The sequence below is a fragment of the Aquila chrysaetos genome, chromosome 4 (genome assembly GCF_900496995.4).
Source record: "Aquila chrysaetos chrysaetos chromosome 4, bAquChr1.4, whole genome shotgun sequence".
NCBI lineage: Eukaryota > Metazoa > Chordata > Aves > Accipitriformes > Accipitridae > Aquila > Aquila chrysaetos.
The window spans coordinates 35,512,040-35,540,035 of NC_044007.1; the positions used below are offsets into that span (position 1 = coordinate 35,512,040).

General features: G+C 40.2%; 1 protein-coding gene across 2 annotated transcripts; it reads right to left on the reverse strand.

Moving 5' to 3' along the window:
• Nucleotides 1–1,077: 1,077 nt before the first annotated feature.
• Nucleotides 1,078–27,961, reverse strand: RDH10 (retinol dehydrogenase 10). 2 transcript variants are annotated; one of them, XM_030010778.2, is made up of 6 exons: nt 27,241–27,961; nt 26,468–26,703; nt 6,412–6,510; nt 4,881–5,026; nt 4,404–4,535; nt 1,078–2,489 (listed from the first exon to the last, which is right to left on the reverse strand). In XM_030010778.2, the coding sequence occupies exons 1-6, from the start codon at nt 27,530–27,532 to the stop codon at nt 2,366–2,368; spliced, it is 1,029 nt and encodes a 342-aa protein (XP_029866638.1). In that variant the 5' UTR covers nt 27,533–27,961; the 3' UTR covers nt 1,078–2,365. The 2 variants fall into 2 exon arrangements, with proteins under 2 accessions (XP_029866638.1, XP_029866636.1); XM_030010776.2 differs by having other exon boundaries at nt 26,468–26,706; nt 27,241–27,960.
• Nucleotides 27,962–27,996: the final 35 nt, after the last annotated feature.

Below are 27,996 nucleotides of genomic sequence, written 5' to 3' on the forward strand. Positions count from 1 at the left end.
GATCTACAAGGTATCTGGTATCCCCTTTCTCTATATGTATCTAATTGACTTTTGAATAGGAGATTAAAAGTTAAGGGTCTGTGAGCATGATTCTAAAACTTGTTGAGAGTGCACCAGTCACAAGCCACCCCTCAGCCACACAGTTCAAGAACTGAGATAGACCATATTTCTGGAATGGTAGTAAATTCAGAGAAACCAGGATGACAACGTATTTGATAATTAAAGTAGAACTCTACAAGCCCCAAAACTTGCTTTTCAAAGTAAGCCTGTAACCATTGTAAATTGGGATGATGCTTTATGGAAACTTGGTATTACTGGTCAGCTTCTTATTTTTCCTTTTCTGTCAGGGTAGTAAGTGTCTTGAGTATCAATATATCAAACTTTCAAAGTTGCTTCTTAGTCCAAGACAGCAATACAGATTGAGACATCTTAGAAAAACAAATGTGCATTAAAATGACGCTATGTAATAGAATGAAATTTGCTGTACTTGCTCTTAGTGACTTTGCTGTAAGAACATGGGAGCTAATGACTTCCCCAGAGCCAAATTAAGAGGCTTTTTCAAAAGAGCATGGAATTTGGAGTAAGGGGTAAACAGTTTCTTCTACTTTAGATTAATTTCTAAACAGGCTTAGTTAACAACACTGTTCTCCACACAGACACCGATTTTTATTTTATATGTATGCTATATATATATATATATATATGCAGTAATAACTACAGCTGTACTGAAACTACATTTACTTTTTAATTCACTAAAACTGTGTCCACACCAGGTCATTTTTAGGTAGATCAAAATGAAACTCCATAGAATATCAAGATGAATATTCTTTAAAAGCTCTTTGACCAGTTACTTCATCGATGAGTTTAGAAACGACAGAAAACTGTCAGCTCCTACAGCCTAATTTCACAGTACTTACTGATAAGACTTAAGAGATTACACTGTAAACCACGTAGCTGACAAAGTGGATACAGGAATTGAGCAATAAATATTTGAACTGTGTTGATACTAAAGAGCTATGGAACAGGCACAAGTAGTTTGCATTAGTTTAGTCTTTAAAGGAAGCATTCCAATCACTGTTTTAAGGAAAAGGTGGCTCACTTTAATAACCACAGGCATTGGTCACTATTTAACAAGACATTCTAAAAAAGTAATCACAATTTGCCCAATAGTAGTTTACAGGTGGATGGTATACATTAAGATACAGAGGTAGAAGTTCACTTTTACAATGCTTCACTAATACAGATTACCAAATTCAAGGCACAAAATTGTTCGCTTTACAAAAAATACTGTAAAAGTGTCATTTGCTGTTCTACAATGTGAGTACAACTCAAAAAAAAAAATCTTTACACCCTTCCATATTCTGCATGTAGAGTTGCATCAGGCATTATTCTATTTTTCCTTTGCTAATAATAGGCATATGACCAGCACTTACATAAACAGTTTGTATCTCAGCTGAGTTGCTTTGTCTTGTAGGCACAAGTCCAGTTACAGAAATTTAATATAACAGCTTCCTCGTGGGGGTGGGAGAACTCTGTCGGAAGTAAGAATGAGGAGGAAGAAAAGAAACATAGTCCGCAACAGCAGATTGGACTCTGACGTATAGAGGGAAAGAGAACAGATCATATTTCAAACCAAGTGACTTGAAAAAAGTCAGTTTAAATCATTGACCGCATTCCTAGAAAACCAGATGCCCAGTACAAATTTGCTCTGAGAGTATTTGAGACGTTCACTTGCCTTTGAATTGGCAGAGATTTACAAATTTCTTTTTATCTTTGTTTAAATAGAACACACACAGTTGCTACAAAAGAGAATTACACCAAAATTTGGCCATGTGTCCTTTAGAGAGCTTGGGTGAACAAGTGAAGCGATGCATTCAGAAACTGTCCTTGAATTTGCTAAAAGGCCACGAGCAGTAGCTTAAATCTCAAGATTCCACCCCCCCCCCCCCCATTCCCAAGTAACATAGGGAAAGACAAACAATTTCTGAAACATCGCATCTTCTAGTTGGAGACAGCTCTTATAAGCCTTGGCAGGCTGAGGAAGAGATATCAGACAGTGCATCCCTACAACAAGTAGTATGACTAGTTTACTGTACATACAGTGATATTCTAAAGGACAATGGTGGCAGCTACATTGTAAATTCACTTTGCTTACCTATCACATTTTCCAAGTACCCTAGACAGTTTTATTTACAGTATATAAAAATCCATTGATTTTTTAGAGTTCAATACACAAGTTTAGGACCCAATAGAATGCCACAGTAAGATGTTGACATTTGCATCTGTTAGATGCAAGTGCACTTCGCAATTCAGTCATGTAACGTTATTGTATTCACCTATAAACGTTAGTCCATCCAAAACAGTGTTAAATTCCATTTTTTGCTTCATTGTTGTTTGTAGCCTGTTTCCTTTGAGCAATGAAAGGGTACATACACTTGTCTGCTCCCAAAAATCGGTACATGCATACAACTGCTTCAAAGGGCAGAATACTGTGAAAAAGAGGTTATAAAATTGTTAGAAGACAGCATAAAACAAAACCTCTGCTTACACTATGTACTTAGTCTCCTTAAAAGCAACATAATAGCTATTGGAGAGGCTTCTTAAGAGTCTTAAAGGATTTTATTTCACAGGGATACTTACAGAAAGAATTGAAATTCTAGAGTCCCAACCACACAGGCAAGCAGAAAGGAAGAAAAAGCTACTTATTCACATGCCTCCAACTTAGACCAGATTTTCTGCTGCTTCTTTACAAGCAGTGTGATAGCTTGTTTTAAAGAGGTGGGGGTGGCAAGGGCATCACAGAAGGCCTACTAAAAGTAAAGCATCTGTGCAAAGCCACATCAGCAGAGGTCATCAGACATTTAAGATATTCTTTACTGTGGGATTAGTGTTAGTTAATGCCATTCTTTGATCACCAGATGTCTAACAACCTTGACTTATATTCTAAACTTAATCATCCATCCTCAGAAAGAGTGGCCTGAAGTAAAGAGAACAATTTCCTTTTTCCTCCTCCAGTTAAAATTCCAAGAAGTGACTATGTGAAGGATACCTGGCTACAGACCCTCCCTTCCTTCCCACATCCACAAAATACTACTTTTATTTCAAGTGTGGTACTGAAAGGCTCTAGTGAAGGACTAAGATGGGATTTCCTCAGCCCCTGGAAATAGTGACAGACACCCATTCAGTGGAAAGCAGCGCACAGAATCTAGCCATTACAAGTAATGACCACTAAAGCACTGAGAAGTAGATGTCACTGGTACAGGTGTCCTCACTGCCAGTAGTACTGCTTGTGCAGTAGCAACTGGAGGGCCTTTCATCTAAGTGCTGCTGCCTGGGGCATGGATTATGCAGAAGCTTTGATCTCCCTGTTGGAAGCTAAAGTGTTGAGCCAAGACAACCCAAAGGGCCTTTGATGTGACTGTTGCTGCATAAGGCACTGCTTGTGCGGAGAGTGCTTCTGGTTGAAGCAGCTAGTTCTTAAAGATGCTGACAGTGGCCTTGATTTGTTGACAGAAGAGACACACACATACTCTCTTCCAGGAAAGAGGTGAGCGGTGAAGGCTTCTCTAGTCTTTGGTGAGCCTGTCCACCATGAGAGACCCGAGTCAGAGGAGAACCACTGCCTTGCAAGTGGAAAAAAAAAAAATCACCAGGGTTCTCAGTTTCAACCATCCCTTGCAGAAGGAAAGTTAAGACAACACTGTATTTTAAGGTTCCTCCTACACACTACATATCTACAACAAAAACACAGACAGCTGTGAAGCTGTTCTCTGTAAACTAGAATGCAAGTGATGTTGCATCAGCGGAATTGAGCCAACTCCTGTATTACCCTGCATCATTGAAATGTCAGCCCGGTTACAGATTAAACAGAGTTCCCATCCAAAAACTGTAGTGTGTTAGCCAGAACAAAGGAGGTAATTCCTTTAAATAGTCCTTCCTCCAAACTTAGACTCTGAAAATTCATTCTGAATGTGCAGATTTTCAGTTTATCCACCCTATCTGTGCAAGTCCTAGAGAATCTGCAGGCAGGGCCTCCTACACACTGGTTCTAGAGAACTAGAGGTTCCTTTGCTGGAAGCTGCCTCATGCCCCATTCCTAAGGAGGAACCCAAACAATGGAAATAAAAGTCTGTTGAAAAGAAAATAGGAATCTAAGGAGGACGGAAGATACCAGAAGGGTAAAACAAGGATGCATAATACATGAGATCTCAGTTTTATGGATCTTCCCAAGCAATCAACCTATACTCATGCAAGCCAAGAGAGAGACTTACGAATTCTAACAAAACAGCACCCATGGCCTGTGTGGGTGGGAAGTTGTTTATATCTAGAAAACAGACATGCTCATGTATTTTACTAGTATTCTGTAGACTGTATTGCCAATGAACTGGCACTTCAGCTCTTACCTTTTCATGAAGGTGACCATATACATGAGGCGAGGTGTACAGATCATTGGCTGGTCTGTAAGGATAGCTCTCATAGCCTGCTTCACACAGTATTCTGGTTTCAAGGGTGGAAGGAAAGGCTCAATTTCTTTTCTGAAATATTTGATTAAGATAGATTAGTAAGATACATAAAGGACCACAGACCTCAGTGAAGAGTTCATTAACTCGCTTTCTTTGGAGTGCCTCAGCAGGGACAAAAATTTCAATTTTTATATATTCACTGTTAAGTTACAAACACTATAGCTCAAAACTTGAGTTGCCTAAGTAGAAAAGGACAGAAGACACAGTGAATTCAGAAAGTCTCTTTTTCGAGTCTAATGCTAACATATATTAAAGCAGATACAATACTTATTTTAATATTTTTATTGTAACAGTTTAGTTACCTTCAAGTACTTTTATGACAGTGCAAACACAAAGCAGAAGGAGAATTTTACTCACCTGATCCTGCACCCTCTAAACATTCCTGTATCTACAAGATAAGGGCAGACTAAAGTTGTTTTGATTCCATCCTTTTCAGCAGCCTTCAATTCATGGCTCAAAGACTCATGGAAACCTACAGCTCCAAATTTGCTGGCGCAGTAATCCTGTGTTGGCAACGAACAAAGAAAAAAAAGGCAACTTAAAAAGGACAGCTATGAATCATGTTCAAAACCAAAGCACGTCTGAGGTGAGCCTGCACAGATTTTCAAAGCAATAACAAAAGACACCCACTGAATAGAGCATCACATCAACTCCTTTATCACTTTACTTCTGAGGCAATTAGTACAGAATCATGAAAGCAAGAAAGCTGAATGTAGGAGGATATTACCTTGGATTCAAGTCTTTGAATCAGGCAGGCTCACATGGCAAGTTACTCCAATTACCAGTTTGCTTAATAATACATGTTACAACAAAGGAATGAGATACCTAATACTACCTTGGGTCAGATTTGAAAAAGCTTGGAGAGTTGGCAGGGCATAGGTGTAAAAATACTAAATGCTTTATTTTTAAGGTTAGTTTCAATAGAAGATATAATGGAGATTTGAGTGCATTATTTAATTTGCAGAAGAGGATATAGCTTGTAGCTCTCATAAAAATACTAAGTTCAGCAACATTAGAAAAATAATTGCATAGATAGTAGTAGCATTAGAGTTTTCCATTGGATGTGTCCACATCTGCTGGTTGTCACACCCACAGTCTAGGAAACTCTTTGTAGTTTTCTCAAGACAGTAAATACTGTAAAAGCCTGAAGTTACACCAGCTTCATCCATTTCTGTTATGAAACACTGCAGCTTAAGGTCTTGGATTGAGCCTTACCTATATGCAGAGTAGCCTATGCTTACAGGGTAATATGACCATTATTCCAGTAGACACATTAATTCATGTTCACTAACTCAATGCTTTTTGTTCACACTTGCATTTGTGCCAATGACCCAAAAAGCAAGATAACAGGCTCTAATCCTAACCTAGTTTTATGTACCAAACAAGTCCCACAAACTGATGTTCTCAAACAGCTGCTAGCAACTAGACAAGCTAACACTTATAACTGGGAGCCTAGTAAAGCAGGTGAGCCATATATTCTGGAAGGAAGGCTGGCAGCCATTTCCTCACAGAAACAGGAAACATTACTTTTGAAAATCCTTGCCTTTGGCTTCAAGCTTAGCACTGAAGATCTTGACAGGAGTAGGTAGGCGGGCACCTTTCAAGTTCCTAAATTTATCAGGTAATTCAAAGATCACTTAGCATTCTGAAAATGTTAGCCATCCTAGGCTTTCACTCTAAGTGGCAAGTCCACCTGCAAAGTAGGTGAATACGGTGGCTGCCCAAGTTCTGTGGATCCCACTCCCAGGGAGCCATGTGTTGATATGGTACTCGACACCATAGCTTCCAAGTATCTCTGAAGATTTGACTTTATTTTCTCTAGCTGATAATACAAAACAAACTTGTCCTAAGCAAGAAGTGCCAAATTTGTTGTTATAGTCTAACAAACCTCCACTCCAGCAGTACTGAACAGTCCCAAGGAACTTGCAACTGTCACGATGTGTCCATGATTCATTTCCAGCATCTTGGGAAGGAATGCCTTAGTGGTCTACAAAGTGGAAAAAAAACCAACCCAAAATAAAAAACCACACCACAAACATAGTATATTAGTGCTAAGTGTTCAAAACCTCTGTCTCAGTTAATTATCAAGAATTCAGAAGTATGGTCACTGTACAGGTTTTGAACTTCTGAGTTTGTCAAAAATGCCAATGGAAAATCTACAGCTTGTTTGTGAATTCAGACAGCAAGGCAGCAAGGATTATATCTCCAGAAATCCTAAGGTTAAAGGATCAATTGAGCTCAGACATGTTTATTTTTCTGCAAGAGACTAGTTATCAGAAAGAGATAATTTGACCCTAAAATGGAAGTCACTTTTTTTAAAGAGAGAAAAAGGAATGCAAAGTGTTTAATTACACCATCCAGCACATCTGTGTTAAGACCAGTGCCAATTATCAGTTCTAATTATTGACTGTGTTTTGTAAGTTAGATATGGCTAGTTTTATCCAATTAACTTACCATCATGGGCATTTTACATTAAAAGAAATATTAGACGCAGAGCTTTTGCTGATGTTACTTTTTACATCTAATAAACATCTGCTAGTCTAAACTACTTTCCATCTTTATTAGTATCCATAAGCATTGCTTGAACTAAAAAGATATAAATTTCTACTATCAATTCCTTATCAAAATAAAGCAAAATAAAACAAAAGCAAGTCTCAAGATGAAACTTTGATTTTAACCTCCAGTTTTTATGCTTTGATTATAACAAAGTTTGTTTCTGTTTAAAAACCCAAGTCAGAGTTAACACCTTTAAAAAATTAAATTTTAAGGAATAAATTGAAGGCATTTGCTAGAAGATCACCCCTGCTAGAAGATCACCCCTGCTAGAAGATCACCCCTGCTAGAATACCTACCTTTGCCATATCTGTTTGCTGAAGCTGACTCAACACTTTCCTTTTTTAAATAGGTATTAAGCAGAGCACCATATATGCTGAAAAAATCAATGCAGTAGTAAAATGGTACGTGTAGTTACAATTTACTTCAGCTTCTAGGTTGTCAGTGTACTATATGAGATCACTTTTAAATTGCCAAAGAACTTCAGACAATGCCTTTTGATCACAAACATGCCTAGTTAATATATAAATCTATTAATGACAGAGCCATTATTCTATTCTAATTCACTCAGTACCACGAATGTTTAATCCTCCCAGAAACCTGGTCTTCCCATGTAATTTGGATCCAAACTCAGCACATGCAAATGCCCCTTAAGTATTTGCTTCTTGCTTAATTGTTGGTTTGAGTTGTCAGCTGCATTCTTAAAAAGACATGCAAGCTACAGCTGAATCCATCTAATTCCATTCTTATGCTGTCTGCATTTTCCAATCACAGACGTCAGGACAGTTTTGCTCTAATGATTTTCACATGTTCTTGTACAACATTTTTGCCTGCAGGTGTTAAATGACTAATCCAGACCTCCTAACACCACACAAAAGAGTGTTTTCACTGGACAGCTGGCAGATGATAGAAGATTAACAGACCTCCTGACTCCTTGCCTTTTCTACTGTTGATTCATACAACTCCTAGATTCTGTCATAACTGCATAACGAAGCCAATTATAAAAAATAATCTGAGAGCAAGCTGCCTTGCATTTGTTTCTTGCCTCATGGCAGGGATCTCTAAACCTCTTATATAGAGCCTTGGACAAGAATTTAGTTCACTGTTAAACTAATCTGTGCCAGGCACACAAAGTTTCAGCCTCTCTTCCCATGTTGCATGGCAACAAAGCCCAGTCATCACAGGGCAGCAGCATCTCAAAAGGTAAGAGGCTTCGCTTGGACGGCATTGAAGTTTTACAGTGTGTTATTTACCTGCAGCCTGCCTTACGCATCCCAACACTGACAGTGTGTATGTTAGCCCTGATCCTCCATGCTATCCCTGCAAGAGATCCATGCTCCCAATTCAGTCCTGCTAACAATTTACTCCCCTCCAGAGCATTAGTCAGCTCCATCAGCAGTTTCCACTTATCTCAGTTATCTGTCCACATCACATCGGAATGACTGATTGCTACCTCTCATTGCCAGAAAACTTGATAATGCAGACTGAAGCTCTAGCTGCAAACCACAGCAACTACAGAAATGATGGGGCACTCGCCTTGGAGTTTGTCTTGGGGGAGAGAAAGAAGCAGCAACAGATTTTTTTTTTCCTACCACTTTCAAGGCATGAATAAATGTTTTCTTCCAAGAGATGAACAACAGGCAAGTGCACCAAGCTTTGTTGGATTGGCTTTTCTATTATCTTTACTATGGCACTGCCTCTTGTTTTTTTTTTTATATATATATGATGAACTATACCTACGTGTCCATAAGCATCTATATTTCTCTATGGCTGAAGAAGAGAATTTTCACAGGCATATATGTAGGTATGGGAAATAACCAGAACAACTGCAGAGCAGTAAATTTCAGAAGGCCCGCTCAACTATACTACACGCTTTCCAAGCACAAAGATTACAAAGACTGAGTTTTCAGAGCTTGTGGCTAAAGTAACCCATTTTCAACCACGAAGACGTTGGCACATGATGAATAAACCCTGTTGAGGACAATTTTGGGTGATGTCTTCAGCAATTCAAGTGCAGAGCAAACAACTCCCATCAGCAGAACTACAGCCCCTTCATGTAAGTCATCTCTTAAAAGGCCATTTATGGCCACATAGGAAAAAACACAGCTCTTCTGCTCTGAAGACAATTAGCAATTCATAGAAATCTTTGTGCGAGACCTCAGTGTTCTGAAACAGCCTGTTCAGAGCAGACTCCTGTACTTTGTCATGGGACATTATCCCACAAATCCATTTAAAACCTGAAGCTGAGGCAGCCTATAAAGATAGCACAACTATCATATGTAGAAAACTTAGCAGTCAACTATCTACATCTCAGCTAAATGGATATTGGACAAAGTCATCTCAGTTGCTGCCATCCTCCAGCCATCTGCAACAGCTGGGAGTCAGTACTCGAAAACAAGCACAGTCAGAGGCAGACACACCCTATGGGGGGACACATTTCCAGTCTCAGAGTAAAGGCTTGCCCACTGCTCCTCCCAGCCTCCTCTTGCTGGGAAAAACAATCCCAAAGTGAAGTTATTCTCTTTCGTGGTATAAGCAATCCCCAAATAAATCAGTGTTCTTACTGAGCTTCTGGCACAGCCCACTTCCTTAATCAAAGCAGCTTCCTCCATACTCTGGTCCCCAGTTTTTCAGCCTGTTACATAAACCACATGAACCTAGTTTCTTTTTTCTAGTTTCTTTCAGCTTCAGCTACATCTGCCTACCAGACCTGAAGTCTTCTGTGTGCTTGTTGTGCTGCTGAGAAACTAGTTAAGAGTTTGACCGGTTCGGGGCGAGATGCCTCCTGGGTGGCCTTCCCATCTGGAGTTTGTCTGAACAGGTAGCACAGCCCACATTAGTCTTCCAAGATGATGCATGGACATGCTAATCCTCCATAAAAAAAAAAAAGTGTTAGAAGATACCAAGCAATGTGTTTTGTCCATGGCATTAGAGGTCATGAACCAGGCACCCAAAATAATTCAAATCAACTCAAGTGATTTAATCAAACTATCTGCCTTCTGGTTTGATCCTTTAGTCAGTTTTACCTCTCACAGCTGCAGAGGAAGACAGTTAACCAAAACATTTAAGTACTTAAAGTCAGAGCTGGGTCTTTTATTAATGACAAACATAACACACTTTTCAACACTTAGGAGAAACCACCAAGTAGAATATAGTGGATGAAAGGAATTGTGTTGTGATGCATCAGGATGAGGAATCAAGGAAGTTACACAGTGTTAAACATCAAGAAATTTAAGTTAAGCATCCTCTTCACTCAGAATTAGCCTTTTTTTTTTTTTTTTTTTTTAGAAAAAATGAAAACCCCCAAAGATAGTGCAAACATGCATTTTCTAACCTGCAGTATAGTTTAGATACAGAAACTAGGTAGGAGAGAGAGAGCGCATACAAAACCATTCTGAATAGAGAGTAGAGCTAGTTTTTCAAGCTAGTTTAACCTTTAAGTTTTTTGGAACCTAGAGATCAATTTCTAATCTTCTAAGCATTTTCCTCTATGCTTCTGAATATACCAGTAAGAACAAACTATTCCCAGTAGCTGTAACCAAACATCTATTTCATGTGCACACAGCTTTAATGACTTATTTCTCACAAGTGTGAAACTGAACAAGCACTTACATGTCACTTCATAGCTTTCATAATCTGTTCTCAACATTTTGGTTTACGGCAAATTAACTTCTAACAGTCTAGCACTTCTTCCCTCCCCTTCCCCAAATTCTTTAGTTCCATTCTTAATGAAACAAAACTCAAAAGATTGTGCAACACAAAGAACAGCACAGCTGCAATGTCAAGACAAATTAGTCTAAATACAGCAAATGAGAATATGAAGAAATACTGTTTGGGAAAGTGATTTTTTTAATTAAATTTTGGATTAATTATTCTTAAAGAAGAGAGCAAGCATCCACAGAAAACAATGTTAGCTGTATGCAGCTCAAGACAATGGATACTGAATGCAGAAAGCACACCGAAGTAGAAAAGTATGTGCTACCTCATGTTTAGAGAGTTGTCTTTATATCAAAGAAAGAAATAAAGCAGGTACTATCATGTAAGGTCCTTTAAGTTTCTATTTTTCAATACAGTAATTTTTTTCATACTTTCTGTCAATGTTCAACAGCCCTTTTAAACTGTTTTGATGGCATGAACAAGCTACTTTACTGTAAGGCAGAAATTCCTTTATGCCAAAGGAATAGCTTATTTTCCGTACAGTCCCTTCAGGTAAGGAGGGTGGAGCATGGTTATTTTTCTGGGGCTGATCAGAACAGGTGAGTTTTTACATCATTACAGTTATTCACAACAGTGGTATACTGGTATAACAGATAAGACACTTCCTCCTAAGCCACAGCTATTCCTGACTGCCAAGAGAGCTGCATAACAGCGCAAGTGAGTGCAACATTTGGGTAAATGTATTGTTTCACCTTTGTGTTGAACACTATTTGGCCAGACCCAAGAAACAAAATTGGTGTGATCAGTCAAGGACTTATCCAGACAACTCTGGGAACTAAGGTACCAGAGATCATAACAGCCTGCTGCCATGTGTGTTAGCTAATCCTGTAACTACTATCACGAAGCAATGGAGCCGGTGACAAGAAAATGTTGTTCCAAGCTTTTGTCTAAAATACGCATTATATCCTCTCTCTCCCTCAGCATGGATATTCAGCCTTCTTCCCATTCTTCTTCACAGACCACAGCAGAACACACTGCAGGTTCTCCTACTCCTGTGCAGGACAGCATGTGGCCACTCACTCCGCCACGGAACGAAATACAGAGATTTCCACATGCCCCAATTTCTCTTTCCATTCCAGTAACTGTGAAGGAATGCACGAAGGTCTGACAAAATAGCACCTCTAACTTTTCTGCTGACAGGCTGTGGCAGCCTTGCCTTAAAGTAGGTTTGTCCAAATCGGGCAGTGTAGCACTAATACACTACTGTATGTTAAAAGGGAAAGAGAGGTGCCTGAAAAGGCAGAAAAACCCCATGGCAAGCTTATCAGTAAATACACTGAAGTTATTTTCAGCTACAGCCATACAGCCCAGCTTATTTCAGAAGATAACCACTTTAAATACATTTTATAAACACAGGGTAGAACTTCACTTACAGGATTACAGTGAAAGCCATTGTCAAGTAGTTTTAGAAGAGGCCTTGAAAGCATAACCTAGAACTGTGCAACTCTCAAAGGAGAATTTATCCAAGTTAGAGGCTATAATATCCAAAATGCCTTCTCACACACCAAAGCATGCAGTTACAAGCCTGGATTTAACCATTTGTTTTCCTTCTAGCTTTTTTGTTTGGTTCCAATGAGAACTGAGAGTAATTACTTGTTATTTGCACTATCATCTCAATTATTTTTCCCATATTACCTCCACATCCTTCTTAAATTCCATTATACAAGCATCTCTGAAATATTAGGTGAGATTAGTAACTGTGCTAAGACTACATGAAAATACAAAGTCCCAAGTTGAACACTAGAGAGACCACACAGCACAAAAGACATGGCTCCGCCAGTAACAGGCTGAATACAGAAGGGAGACAGAAGTCTACAACTACCGTTGGCTTTGCTAACATAAGGGACCAAAGCTGTGATTTAAAGAAGCTCAGATGACTCTGCTGACTGTTTTCAAGAAGTGCTGGGCCCCTTCTGTATAATTAGCCAGTAAGTAAATATTTGAATAGCTGTGGAAATTAGTGCTATTTTTGATCTTCAGTTTCTATTCTCAAGAAATGATAATGAAAAATACGCCGGAATTGCCCAGTCTTCCTAAAGTAATGAATTAAAAAAGAAAGTCACAGATTTCTCTGGATTGTTGATGGGTCTACCCAGATCCTTTTGGAACAAAAAAGGATCAGGAGATACACATGACATCCTCAAGCCAAGCTTCCATAGACAGATGTATTAAAAGCATGAAAGTAAACTATTCAAGGATTGCCCTTAAGTGTGCCTTGAACAGGCCCTGCATTGAAAACAAAAAAGCTAGACCTTCCAATATTTCATTTTGAAAGGAGTCCCTTAGTTATTTCACTCCTGGCAGGCAACACAACCTTCAATTTCTCACTAAAGCTTTATTTGTCCTTCACATAAAAACCCACTGTTTTGGGGCCATGGGGATTCCTTTAATATTGAACTGCAACAGCAGTTAATGCTTAACATACATACACAGTAATAATGTTACAGTTGCCTTGCAACCAGAAGCTCATGAAAGAACAAGATGGACTTAAACAGGAGTCTGTAATGATGATGAGTAACAAGGAAGCAAAGCCACTCCCCCCACCCCACTCCCCCAATACTTTGGATATCCTCATTTGCAAACAGAGTGAAACTACAGATAAGATCTACCCAGGTTAAGAGGTGAAGGTAGCAAAATAAGGTAAATACCCTGAAGAATTAAGTCACAATGAAAAGAAACATCAGTTAATTTAAAACTGTATTTGATTTACAGAGAAATAAGCATCTTTTTTCCTCTCTTCAATTCTGCATGAAATACTGCTTTGAAGTACATGAAGTCTTAGCTTAGTAAAAACATAAGCTAGTACTTGAATCACTTGTTTTAAATTCATTAATTCATGTTAGTAATTAACGTTCCTGTTTTCTCCACCCTCATGACTGATCCACAGACTTAAAATCCCCTGCTTCTCAGACACATTTAATCAGCTGAGAAGCACCAAAGTTGTACAAAATCAGGTTAAATCTTTACTGAAGTTTGTAAGGGGGTTTGTTAGTAGTTACAAATGTCTGTCATGTCATTTGCTAAAGAACAAGTATACTACAGCCCATATTTACATTACTACCTTGTTTAGCATTTGTAGTATTTAGGGTCCAGTTACAAAATTTCTTCAATTTTCAAAGCCAATAGTTACCACTGTTTCCTGTGAATGGTTCAGTTATTGTAGTGGTTCCTCTTACATGGAGTCAACTCATGTCGACTATATCAGAAGAAAGCTGAAACTGAATTAAGTAGTTTCCTTAATCAGAACTTAGTGCCACAAAGCTGTTTACAATGGGTAGACAGTAAAGATAAGATAAGTAACGCTATTAAAAAAAAATAATCACAGGAAACTAATACCACTAGTTATCTCTCAAACATTAATCATTGATTTCCACTCTTTACTGCTAGAACTAATTATGCTATGCCTAGGGCAACTGAACAGTGCCTGGCTAAATTGCCTTTTGTATAGTTTGTTAACAAGGCTTAGTTGAAAAAGGGTTGTGTCTACAGAGCGTGGGATATGAAGAGTGCTTAGGAAAGGACATTGCAACAGAAACTTTTGTTACTGTTACCTTATCATGTCACTACATTGCCTCCCCCTCCCCTTTAAGGGCTTCACTTCCTGTGATCTTACCCCAAATTGGGTAACTAAGACTAGAGTAGAAAACGGCTTTGTTCTCCCTCTCATCTGAATTGTAGGTTAAGTACTCAAGAACGCTACCTAAATAATACAATTCCTGCTTCAGAAACTTTCTTCTTGAGAGTCAAGGTGGAAAAGGTATCATTACCTAAGGTTCACAGTGGTCTGCTGCTTATCAAACCCCTAGCTCTCTTACATAAAGCATTTCTGCATCCCCCACCGTTGCATCACTCTAGATTTTGAGTGTACCTTTACCTAAGGCAGGGGTTTAGGTACATACAACATAGCCAAAGGTGGCCCTGATTTCTCCTTAAGAACATTTCACTTCTGTTTAGTGAGGCCACTACTTTATATGCTTTCCAGGCATGAAGAAGTTCAGGTATTCAAGCTGAACTACCCTTGTTATTTCTATACCAGCAAGTGGAAGTTAGAGCCCTTATGTTATTAATATGCAGTCTCCATCTTTCTGCTCCTGAGAACTTTTATATTCTTTCTAAGAGTAAACAGATTTTAGTTTTACATGCTTTTTAAATTATTTCTACCCTCAGATGTCAGGCCCGTGCTGTAAAGTGTCTTATCTTTCTAATGACTATATGCCACCAGTCATTTCTGTGGAAGCACCTAGATGCCTTTAATGGACATGCTTGTATATATACTACCACAAATGCACACCGATTTGTCTACTTTCATCTGTACTTGCAGATATTGCTTTGTTGATGTATAATTGCTTCATATATATACAGCAGTATATATCATTGTTTAAATCACTGATTGTATACCTAGACCTCTTCCCTCCAGAGTCTCAAAATGTTTGATTTCATATGGCTATGAAAAATGAAGCACATTCTCACAGGTTGCCCAGAGAGGCTGTGGAAACCTCCATTCTTGAAGGTATTCAAAAGCCGTTTGGACACAGTCCTGGGCCACCAGCTCTAGGTGGCCCTGCTTGGGCGGGGGTGGGGTTCGACATGATGACCTCCAGAGGTCCCTTCCAAGCTCAACCATTCTGTAATTCTCCACTTAATTATACCAACTCCCTGCTCAACAGCACCTTCCCCTTCCTCTTACAGAGTTCATAAGCCATCAGAGACCTTGCACTCTTTGTCTCTATGTTAACTGCAAGTTTATCAACACAGAATCTTAACTAAATGGAAAGGATGCCAATTCCTCCCCCGTATCTCCCCTGTATCTCCCCTACAGGAGCTCTAGCCTGTAATAAATTATCCTGCTCTGAAACAGTGGCTGTTCTACTTCCATTTCTCCTTTGGTCTCAAGTCCTTTCAGCTGGAGAGAGGGTCCAGCGAAGCCCTGCAGAGCACCTAGATGAATTTCTTATGGAATTAACATATTTTCAGCTGAGTCCAGAACATCCACATACCATACTGTTTTCAAAAACTAATGATATCCCTCCGGCTATTAGATGCTCTCCAGTAACTACACTCCCTTGCCAGCTTCTTAAGGGTATTCTGAGCCCTCACAGAGAATTCTGCCCACTTTGAGCTTTAATGGCTTTTAAAACTTGGACAGAGCAATCATATTGGATTCTCAACAGCTAGCAATGAACAGGCAGAAAGACAGTATCTCTGCTTAAGCAGTGTAAAGCTGCAGAACATAAGTTGCCAGTGACATTTGTTGTGGATTTCAAATGCCAAACTAATCTAAAAGCTGAGAAGGATTAGTAGTAGGTAAGATGGCATGGTAAGAGGGCTGTTGGAGGCCCAGCTATGTGTTTAGTCTGCCTTATGCTGCCAAACAAGCAAGATACAAGTCTAGACCAAAATGGAACTTGGAACAAATGTATACATGCAGACTTCTCCAGCCAGCACAAATTTAAGGCATAACCAAGCATGAGAACTGAAGCTTTCAAAGTACTCATGCTCAAAAGCTGACCTCTTCCCTCCCACCTGGAGGCATCTTATTAGACAAGTTGATATTTATTCTCCACAAATATTAATCTCATTCTACTCTCAGACTATCATAGCTACCAAACCACAATTACTATTCAATTTAGAGCAAGCATTACACAGTTGGCAGCAGCCATCGAAAAGTAACATGCAGTTTAAAGAAAGTAAATCCATCTGCTAAGATCTACCATGTCAGCATTTGAGCTTTCCATATACCCAAGACTAACACAGAGCTCCAACATGGCTGTGACAGCCCAGTTACACTCCTGTAAATTCAGGGACTTAAGTTACAATCCCACTAGGTAGCACCACCAACCTTGTATTCTTCCACAGGCAGGATCTATCAGTAAAGATGACCTAACTTGCATTTATTCAAATGTCAAATTTGAAATTACTTTAGAGTTTGCTGGTCAAGTGATACAAAAAGTTAACACTTGGCTACTCCTTTCCACAAAAGCTGGTTTAAGCCCTGAAGTCAAGCGACTAGAAATTCTACTCTGTTTATATACTGACAAATGGCCATGTCAAAGGATTTGTAGTGTTTCAGAGCCATGTTGACATTAGTGTAACAAACACATTAGTCCCTCACCTTCATTAGCACAAGTTTGCAGCAAATGTCCAACCATTTGGAGAGCAGTTATTTATTGCCAGCTATTTGATAATCTTGACAAAAATGAAAACATGCCCCTATGAGTCAGTGAAAAATCCACATAAATTCATTTTAGAACAACTATTAGATAAGAGCTCAGAATATTCTGTTCAGTGAACAGGAACACAATCCAACTTTTAAATACAGCTTGCCATAAGCTTAGTCATCCCCTGGAATATTTAGTAAAATTTGGTATTTTAGTCTCTATGTTTCCAAAAAATTACTAGAGAACAGTACTGTCAGAACTACTTATGGAAAATATGAAGTCATCATTCATGTTTTACAATTTATGTAACAGACTTTTCAAGAAGTGGCTAAACAGAAAAAGACTGTCTCACATTTTATAGATACCTTAAGGCCAGTACCTCATTAGTACTGCAATTGCTATAGTACTTGCATGCAGATGAAAGCTGAGTCACTTTACTCATCCTCCCCAACTCAGTCACTAAGTCATTGTTTTGAATCAATAACTTCAAAAAAAAGGAAAGTGATTATGCCATAACAGAGTATCTCACAAGAGGAACAAGATTAGAAGGAAAGCTTCCCTTTTCACTTAATAGTCTTACTTAGTAGAAACAGAAAAATAAAGAAGATATTATAGTTGAATGGAAATTTAGCTTCAAAGTTTGTTTAGGAAACAGTAAGACCCTAGAAGGCTCCAACTTCTTATGAAGTAACTCACTGTCCTGGTTTCAACACTCACTGAATGAGAAGTAACATTTTTAAAAGGCATGGACCTTAGAGGTTTTTAAAACCAAGGTGTTTGTTTCACACTTCTCCCCACCCTCTGAAAAAAGGGTGTACAGAAAATAGTCTTAGCAGGTAAACTTTCACTTCATAAACCAACAAAGGCTAAAAAGACAAAAAACCTCCAGCTAATACAGTGACCAAACCAGAGACTAATACAATTTTCAAAGATTCTACTTGCACAAGCATTTTAATCAAACACCAGCAGACTGCTCACTTTCTTAGGAGGTGAGTTTTCAGAGACAGAGAGATACTTCCTTCCCTTGCCTGCCTGTGGAAACTATGCTTGTTTCCCACAAGGTGAAACACAGCTCTGGCCTGGTCTTTCCACATTCAGTGTTAGTACAACTGATTTCCAGAGAAGTCAAACAGTGCAGTAGGCACAAAGATCATTGCTCTTGAAGGTACACAACAGCAATCATAGCATCAGTGCAAGGCAAATAAGCTAGAGCTGTTAACACAACATTATTTGATGTGTTCAGAAAACTAACTTACCTTTATCTAAGGGTTTTTAATAGTGTGTAATTAAAATACTACAATCTCTTTAGAAGTCAGGTTGTTACGTTCAGACTGTTATGCCAGCGGCAGATTTGCTATAGCTTGGAACCATTTATGACTACTTAACTATTTAGAGCCTGTAAATCCTATTCCAGAAAATCTCTCCATGAATGAGGTTTCATTAGAAAACCACAGAGGTCCTGTTTATAGCTATGTGGTTTTAGCCTATTCCTCCTCATCCCTTCCCCAGCACACACACCCCACACACTGGCTAGCCCAAGTCTGAAACGTCAATGAGGTGATTCTAGTCTCTAAACAGAAAAACTAATCAACTTGGCCAAGAAAATGAACAGCTTTCCTCCCTGCCCTCTGGACGAGTTAGTGAGCTGAACTGGCTCACCCAGGGATCTGACGAATACCAAAACTAGTGCAAGGTAAGATGCAGATTCAAGAGGTGGTCCCACATGACAGCTTGCCACCACTAAGCTGCCTTGTAGTTTCATTCTAAATCAACAGAAATTTTGGACGAGTTACTTTTAAGCATACGCTCAAGCACTTTTCTAAACCAATGCTGAAAGGGGAGTGCTCGAAAAGCTGTCACACAAGTTCAAACAGATGGCAGAAGTGACCAACACCAGGGCACATTTAGGTGCAGAATTCAACAGTCAAACAAACTTGAATTTCAAAAGGCTCACACCAAGTCAGCCACCTCAGCTCCACAGCTGTTCTGGCATTCCTTGGCCTACCATGCCCTCCCATCCCAGTTGTGATAACTCACTTGTGTCAAGTGTTAATTGACTGGAATATAAATCATTATAGTAATATAATTATTTACAAGAACGGAGTGTTCATTCAGAAGTGTAAGCACAGATGTAAATCTCTCCCCCGTTTGTGACATATCTTCTTTCAAACTAAACCCTCAGAAACTGAGATTCTACCAATCTCAAAGTCTATGCCTACTCACCTACATTGTAACTGCACTTTGAAAGATTTTTTTTTTTTTTAAACAGACTAAGAAGCCTAAGGCCACAGGTAAAAGCACATAGCATCACCCATAAATCAGCTTCAGTTTGCCTTTGCAGAAATACCTCTACCATTTTTCACAAAAGACAGACAGGTATCAGTAACTCAGTTTTACCATCAGTGTGAATAGCTGGAAAACCTCAAAGGTCAAGGGAGCAAGGTTTATCAGGAGTGATGCTTTGGCTTTTACATACAGAGGACTGTGGAAAGGTTTAGTACTAGAGATACATAACAAAAACCTCCCCCCCTCCCCCAAATACCCCAGAAGCGAAATCAAAGCATGAGAAGCATGGGGAAAGAATAATACTTCCCAGCTGATAAAGAAAAAAAAAGTAGAAAAGATTTTAGCAGTGCAGTGCTAAAATGGCAGGGATGGTGCTAGAAAACATAACATTCATCTTTCCTCAACCTGTCTAGTCATAGTAATTAATGACACTGAGAGCTACAGAAAAGGATTGCTCACCCACACAGATCGGTTAAGACAGGTCTTAGGTAGTGATGCAAACGCTGGGTTAGCAGGACACTTAGCCACATCATAATTAGGATTAGTTTTCTCCACAGCTGAGCACATGAACATGCTTGTCTTCTAGAATTCTGCTATAGTCGCTTGGTTATTATAGAAAGTTAATAACATAATGAGATCTCATTAACTTAGCTGCTTGTCATAAAATAAAAGCGGATATTACTTGTAGATAGAAGAATCTGGAACTTTAAACTCCATTGGTCTCCTAACCTCCACATGACAAGAAAGACATACACATAATCTTTTAGACTAAGTATTTCACTGAACAAGTGAAGAGCCACTCTTTTCACTTCTAGCAAGGCTAGGCACCATGCTGGCAAAACTATCGTTCCATTCAAGGTTTTCCTGTCTCCCCAAATCCTTCACAAGTAACAGCATAATATCAGACCAAAGTCAATGCAGAAATTTTTGCTTATTCAGCTGACCTACCTCATTCCATAAGCAGGAGGAATTTAATCATCATGCTGATCGCTCATCCAGGACCATTTCTTCAGAATAGACTAGCAATCCTGAAAGCATTCATACGGTTTGCTGACAAGTCTCTGACCCTCAGAAAAAGCCACAGGAGACTGAAGAGGGAGATTATCCCAAGTGCCTTACCTCTGCAAGCTATACTGCAACTCCAGCTTTATTTTAGATGGCTGTAGAATTGCAAGCCACTAATAATTTATTAATACTTCAAATATGTTTCAAATAGTTTGAAAAGTCTTGGCATGATCTCTTCAGAACAACTTTCCCTTTCCTTAATGGAACTTTCACATTGCTCTTCTGTGAAATATATGACTGTTTTCACCTAAACTCTTCAAACTTCATATAGTTTAGCACATGAAAGTAACTGGCTGATCATACCTTATGCTACCATCTTGGACACCAATCTACAGGCAACAAACAATCCACAGGTCACAATCTGAGAATCTCTATTTTCTGTTGTTTGAGAGTCTAAGATCCATGCACCTTTAAAACAGCACAGCAAATTAATTTCCCAATTATGCCTGAGAGAAGCTGTTGCAAAAGCTCAGGTGTAACTGAAGCACTTCAAGAAAAACATTCTGAATGGTCATTTCAGATTTGTTAACTGACTGGGATGAAAATCAAATACTTTATTTACATCATTAAAGAGAAGGAAGGGAAATGCATGAATTCAGCTGCTGTTTGAACAAAAGAGGTCAGCATTCTCCACCACGCAAGGAAGATGGTCTAGCACAGAAAGTATACATAGGAAGGCTGGTGTTGTAACACATTCAAAGAATCTTCAATATGATTTTCCCACTGCCCTGATGGAAGTGTTGCTAATTAAACAAGTCAAGAGTGCTATAAGCTGTTTTGTTCAGACTCCTTCATACGTAACTACTCATTTATCATCAAGATACAGTAGGCAATGGAGAACCATGACTGAACAGCCTCAACAGACCTCAGGGACTAGTGGAACAACTACAGTTTGGTGGGCAGCACTCTGGAATCCCAATTATAGGTGCTTGAATTCATATGATTCCTACACAAGGCAAATGAAGGAGCATTTTGCATAAGACTAAGACCCACCCACCATCCCATCCCAACATGCTTAATTATGCTTGCTGACTCTTCAGATGAGTACATTGTCCGAAGAGTCATTTTTATCCTCACCCATATCTTCTCTGAAACAGATAGAACATCACTTCTACAGCCAAAGCTTAGATATCCAGGCACCTAACTAAATGGTTTGGGTTGGTGCCCCCACCCCCCCCAAAAAAGAGGATCAGAAAACTGAAAAACTTTCAATTATTTTTTTGAAAACAATTACTACAACTAAAACATGACTACAAGGTTAGATTACAGATACAGATAGCAAGATACAGGTTACAAAATTAAAGATTGCAGACTGGTGACAACTGTGCTTGATACAATGCTAGACAAGCTCCTGGTAGACTATAAAATAAATCTGTGAGGAAAGCTCTGAGCCAGTAGTCTTGTGCCCACTCAAGCTCCAAAAAAAAAGAAAAAATATTCACCTATTTATTTTCTAAAACCTGTGTTAAGTACATTCCTTTATAAAATGGGAAAGTACAGTTTTCTACAGCACGCATCCAGAAGATAGTATTTTCTCAGTTGATAGATTCCCTCTATTTTCTTGAGAAATGAACCCAAGAACATATGAACTGCAGAACCATACCAAAGCACTTACAAGTTTTAAGTACAACTAATATGACTATTTCCGTAGCTAAGAGGATCACTGCTTTTTCCTTCGTATTCACTACCCAGCACGCTACCACGGTATATGAAACACATGTGCTGTCCAGGGTAATTTACTGATGGCATGCAGTTTGAATCATTTTGCAAGGGAAGAGTTAGTTTTGATGACACTTTTTGATCACATGCACATGTTTTGGTTGAACTAGATCTAACTCATTTTTCAAAGAAAAAAAGTCATGAACTTGTAGATTAAACTTTGTAGGTAAACTTACACATCTTGGGATACATTATCAAGAGATTAAAAAAGAACAACCACCAAAGTAGCTAATTCCACTTATCCAAAATGCTAAATATATCTAGCTGGCCTGTCAGTGGAATATTGTTTCTATATTTGATCATAGATACTAGAATCCTAGAGATGAAAACAAAAATCAAACTGCTATGCCAACAGGCCACAAGACTCAGCATGGTATAGTTTCAAATAATATAACTTAAGCTAGCTGTCTTTTCTTCTGTAGAAGATTCAGTGTGCACACTAAGTGCAATACTTCTATATTTAAACTAAAACTATAGGCATAAGTGAGCCTTATTTAACACCAGGGAGCTTGAAAAGACTAGAATAACAATACATAAGTATTGATACATTATAGATAACAATAAGCCACTGTTATTTTCCAAGGCTTCAGCAATCCTGTCAGTCTACTTAGACTGACAACTACAGCAGCTGCATAAATAGGTATTTGATTTAGTAACTCTGCATTAACTTTCTTTCCAAGGTACATTTAAGTTTTAGAAGTTTTAGACTACAAATATTCTAATTACTTAAGTAGTATTTCCCTCTTTACTCAGTATTTATCTCTTTCTGTATCAATGTCAGGCCACCTAAAAGATTTGTTCAATTCCTACAAAGACAAATATACTTGCATAACCTCAAAAATAAAGTCATTTGTAAGTGAATGAACATACCCACTCCAGTTAAGACAGCAGTGCACAAGTTTTCAAACTCTGGGCCCTAGTCTCTCATTATGTGGATTTTTTTTTTTTTTTTTTTTAAATAAATGGCAGAGCTGGAGCTGAATGCTTTTGCTTCCCCCTTTTGGTAAGTTGAAGGGAACTCCTCTAACAGAGCTTTAAGCCTAAAGTTTTCAAGGATCCACATGACAGGGAAATGCAGATCACTGTTCTCTCAGAGCTTGAATACTTCAGATCTGCTGTACAGAAGGACTTTCACATGACAGAACTTCACAGGCCCTGATCATTGCCTTGCCCCTGCTCCTCCATGAGTCCCTTTCAACAACCAAATCTAGAAAGAAATTCCCAGGTACTATGCTGATGTACAATATTAATACCTACTTATCCAGCAACACCATTATTCTTCCAGAAAAAAAAAGTGTTAGAGTAGGTACAAGAATCTCAAATTGTCCTGAAATAAGAGTTTGTACAGTAGTTTTATTAAATACAGTTCCACAATCTAAAACACAGCATTTTGATATTTCACTTAAACTTTATTGTAAAGCCACAGGAAAGAAAAAATGTTGTTCCTATAGTTGCTTAAAACTGATTAAGAAACAGCTTTATCTTACACTGTGATTTAACATTTTTCAAATCTCAATCCTGACATATCACAGGAAGAAAATTTCCTGGTCTGCAGAAGTTCAGTTCCAGTAATTGACCAGTACAGCCAAGTAAGTTGTTATTCTTGCAACAGACTGGCAGGAAAGGTAGTGTTACACTCCTGCTACAGTTTTATGCATCTGCAAATTATAGTAAACCAGAGCTGGCTTGTTTCAAACTGGGAATGAATTTTGTCCCTATGTTTTCAATATCAGAAGCATTCAAGTTATCACAGCATGAAATAACAGGTTTTTAATACTGCAGTGGATTTTATGCTGTGGAAATTGCTACATGATGCAGTGGTGACATGTTTATGTAGAACACTCATAGGAAGGATTATACAAATCATGAATGTCAGCAAAATGGAAAGCATCTGTTTAGGCTGTGGCATGCAGCTAAGGTCCTCTTGACTGCCAGTTTGTGATATGGTACACAGCCCTGTTGGGAGTCACAACAGCAAAACGGAGACATACTTTCATGTCACTGCCTACTGCAGAAGCTGGGCAGCCTTCAGATCATAGCTGCTACATAAAACAAGCTCTGATCACCTGCATTCTGCGTGAAGAGCAGACAATCAATCTTATTTCAGATGTTTTAAGGGGACAGTACTAGAGCTCCATTTTAGGTTTTCATATAGAAGCACACTGAGGCTTGATTAACAATCAAGGCACGAGGAAGAATTTCCCCTCTCTCACATTAAAAAAAGACCAAAAACCCAACAAAAACACAGAAAGTACAGACACTTAACTACTGAAGCTATATTACATGGAAGATCCATGTCTTTATAAAATCCATTTACAGCTTTTTGGACGAAACCTCCTCCAAGAATAGTTAAAAGCCTACATAATACTCCAGAGTATTAGCTTTGCTTTTGGACCACCAGTTTAGCTGACATGGAAAAGACTAGCTGTATAAGACTTCACACATCTAGACACATTGTTCTATTTAAGTCAGCATAGACTTGCATCAAAAAAAGTTGGCTTCAAATCAGCTGATTCAGATGATATCTTATGAATTAAGTACTATTACTTTTAACAGAAGTCCACCCACTGTTGGTCAAGCCAACCTTTTCTGGGATCATGAAGGGGAAGACAAGGAAAAAAAGCTTTGCCAAGACCAAAAAATAGAAAGAAAAGCAAAGCAGGACACAGGATCTGCAGAAAGTGTACATACGAACAGAACCTCAATTAAATATAAAGGGTGTTGACTGCTCCTTAGAAGCTTAAGCCAAGATCTCAAGTTCCACAGTCCAGATCTAACTATACCTTCTTGGAGTAGTTTGTTTGTTTTTTGGTGTTGGTTTTTTTTTTTTTTTTTTTTAAAGTCACTTCACACTGTAACATTTAGCAATGAATGAAACTGTTACGGAAACCCAATCATAGCAATACTAGACTCTAACTTTAGTTTTCTATTACTGCAAGAGACTCAGAACATACAGAGGGTGCTTTAAAAAGGTCTCTGAAACAATGTTATAAATAAGTGTATGACTTAGGCCTGAAGGAAGAACAGCTGGAGAATTTAGGATCCTCCCATATTTTAATTCATGGTGATGTCATAATTTAGAGTTCTTGGAAACTCTGTCAATTCGGCATTTAAACCACATCAATAACAGTCATTAAATCTAGTGCACATCTCTGTTTGCTTAAGCATCAATTTAACTTTCATGAAGGGGAACACGCAGAGTTCTTAGTTGTAAGAAGTCATATGAACTTTCTCAGAACTTTTCAAATTGCCTTAAAATATACTTTCAGAGTTTAAAAGAGTTTCTAAACACACTATCTCATGTGCACTGAAGTTAAAGCACTCTCTCTGCAAGCTTTACAATACATTGGAAAAAGACTGCTCTGCCATTAAGTGTTTCACAGTGCAGCTTTGGAGGGGCTCCTTTAGGGTTATGAAACAGCATTTCACTTCCATGTTAAAGTTAGGTTTGGGAGGGCCTTCTAAGTTGTGAAGATGAGGCGTTTTACAAAAATTTATTATGAAGAGGTAAGACCAGCCAAAGAAGGCTTAAGTTGAAGTATATTTCAGATTGCTTAATCCTTTGATTGTTATGCAAGTGTATTTCATAACCTTATTTGAAGGACCAACGAACAGTTTTAATACTAACAATGGGCTCGGTCTGACAGCTAATGCTAACCCGAGTGTGCATCATGCCCTCCTTCGACACTCAAATTTATATAACCCCACACTACCGTAGGTTTAAAAATAAACCACACAGGAAAACAAAATTTAGACAAAAATAGTAAGTTCACATAGCTTGTTCTCCTTGATTAGCATGTGCTAGTTATGGAGACAATATCACCCCAGAAACCATATTAAAGATTTTCTTACTTTTACTGGCAGCCCCCAGAGAAAGCTATGAGGACAAATACGCAGGATTCCTGAAAAAGTGTTCTTGGCTTGATTTCTGGAGAAATCTTTTTCGCCTTTCCTCCCAGCCTTCAAAAGGAACAATTTGCCTCGAAGGCAATTCCAACAACGTTTCCAGCAGGGGTTTTAAGTATTTTTTCCAGAAATGTGCAAGTTTGCTATTGTAACCATCATTAAAACAGCATCTTAAAGCTACTAACATGCTGGCAGAAGACTATGGGAGGAAGGCTGAGAAGCCATTCATTAACAGTAACAACCTTTAAGCAGACTCAGAGGTTATGCTTGCGAAGGATTTCATATCCAGGGCTACAGAAAAGGGCACAAGACTTAGAATTCTGGATTCTAGGAAGATATAGTTGATTCAAACCCATTTGTTAATAATTTTAATACCCACCATTCCTGTTAAACAGAACAGTAAGTTAAAAATGAAAAACTCCTAAAGTGGTAAGCTTGCAAATGAAAGGGAACAAGTGCAAAACTGAAGGAGTTAAGCAACAGCGGCTAATTTCCCAAAGTTCTGACAAAAAAGGGCAGCAGAAAGGAATTTATAGTTACCCAGAAGTGTGCGTGACAGTTGACCATCATGGTCCTCTCAATAAGCTCATCAGGACACTCCAGAAGATGGTGCCCGGAGACCACACCGGCATTGTTAACCAGAACAGACACCTCGCCAACCTCCTTGCGGACCCTCTCGGCTGTCGAGTAGACATTTTCTCTTTTGCCCACATCACAGGTGTATGTGTAAACCTGCAAGCTGCAATGGGGCAGCGCATCTTTTTCTCCATCTCCAGCTACTGCGGAATACAGACAAGAGAACAGAGGGAGGTGGGGTGTGGGGTGGGAAATAAAGTTCCTAGCTGTATTTTGACGTTCAAACAAGTAGTGAGTGGAAACAGCAAACACATTTCCCCCACAGTAAAACTTCTATTTACTTTGGCATCACCACAGTACACAAGGAGTCGTCTATTTACTGTTGCTGCCACAGCGTCTCAAGAAAAGCTGCAGGTTTTAAAGACGCTGTTGGGAGACCAAGGCTACACGAAGCAGGTCTCCGCTCCCCACCGCGGAGCCCGGGCACAAGGCCGGCCTCGGCACCGGCGGGGCCGCTTGACGCCCCCGCGCCCGGCGGGCTCCAGCCCGGAGCCGCTCTCACCTGGCCGCACGGCGGGCAGGTGAGAGCGGCTCCGGGCTGGAGCCCGCCGGGCACGCAGCCTCCGCTAACTCTTCCCCGGCCCGGGCCGGGCCGGCGGCTGGGCAGGTGAGAGGCGAGGGGCAGCGCCCGGGCCCGGGCCGGGCGCCGGGGACGGCCCGGGGAGCCCGCCGCTTACCTCTGGGGGTGGCGGCGGCGGCCGCCTCGGCCATCTCCCGGTAGATGTTGCGCACCATGCCCGCCGTCTCCTCGTTGCTCTGCGTGTTGATGTCCCACAGCACCAGCAGCGCCCGGCGCCGGGCAAACTCCAGGGCGAAGAGGCGGCCCAGGCCGCTGCCCGCCCCGGTGATCAGGCACACCTGCCCCGCCACGCTCTTCTCCTTGGGCCGCACCAGCCACTTGGCCGCGGCCAGCACGAAAGCCCACAGCACTCTGAAAGTCACCACGAAGAGCTCCAGCAGGATGTTCATGCTGCCGGACCCCGACGGCGCGGGGGGACCCGCGCGTCCCGGCGCGGCCGCCCGCGGAGCCGGAGGGGACGGACGGACGGACGCCGGCGGCGCAGAGCCTCTCCGCGGCGGGGGCGGCTCCTCCTCGCCGCCCGGCTCCCCCACCCACCCACCCGGGGCCGCCCCTGCCCGGGACCTCCCGCTGCGGGCAGGGAGGGAGGGAGGCTCCGCTCCCGCTGCTGAGGGTCCCGCCGCGCCGCCCTGGGCCGGGGCCCCCCCCCCCGCCTCTCCGCGCCGCTCGCACTCGGGGCCGGGTACCGCCGCGGCCCCGCGCCCTGCCTCAGTCACACGGGCCAGGGAAGGAGCCCGGACACGGCGCTGCCCGCCCGCCTGCCTCCGCCTCCCCGTTCCCGTCCCCGCACACCCGCGGCCCCGCTACTGGCAGTGAGCATCTTGCTCGCTCGGCCCCCTTTATAGGGCGGGCC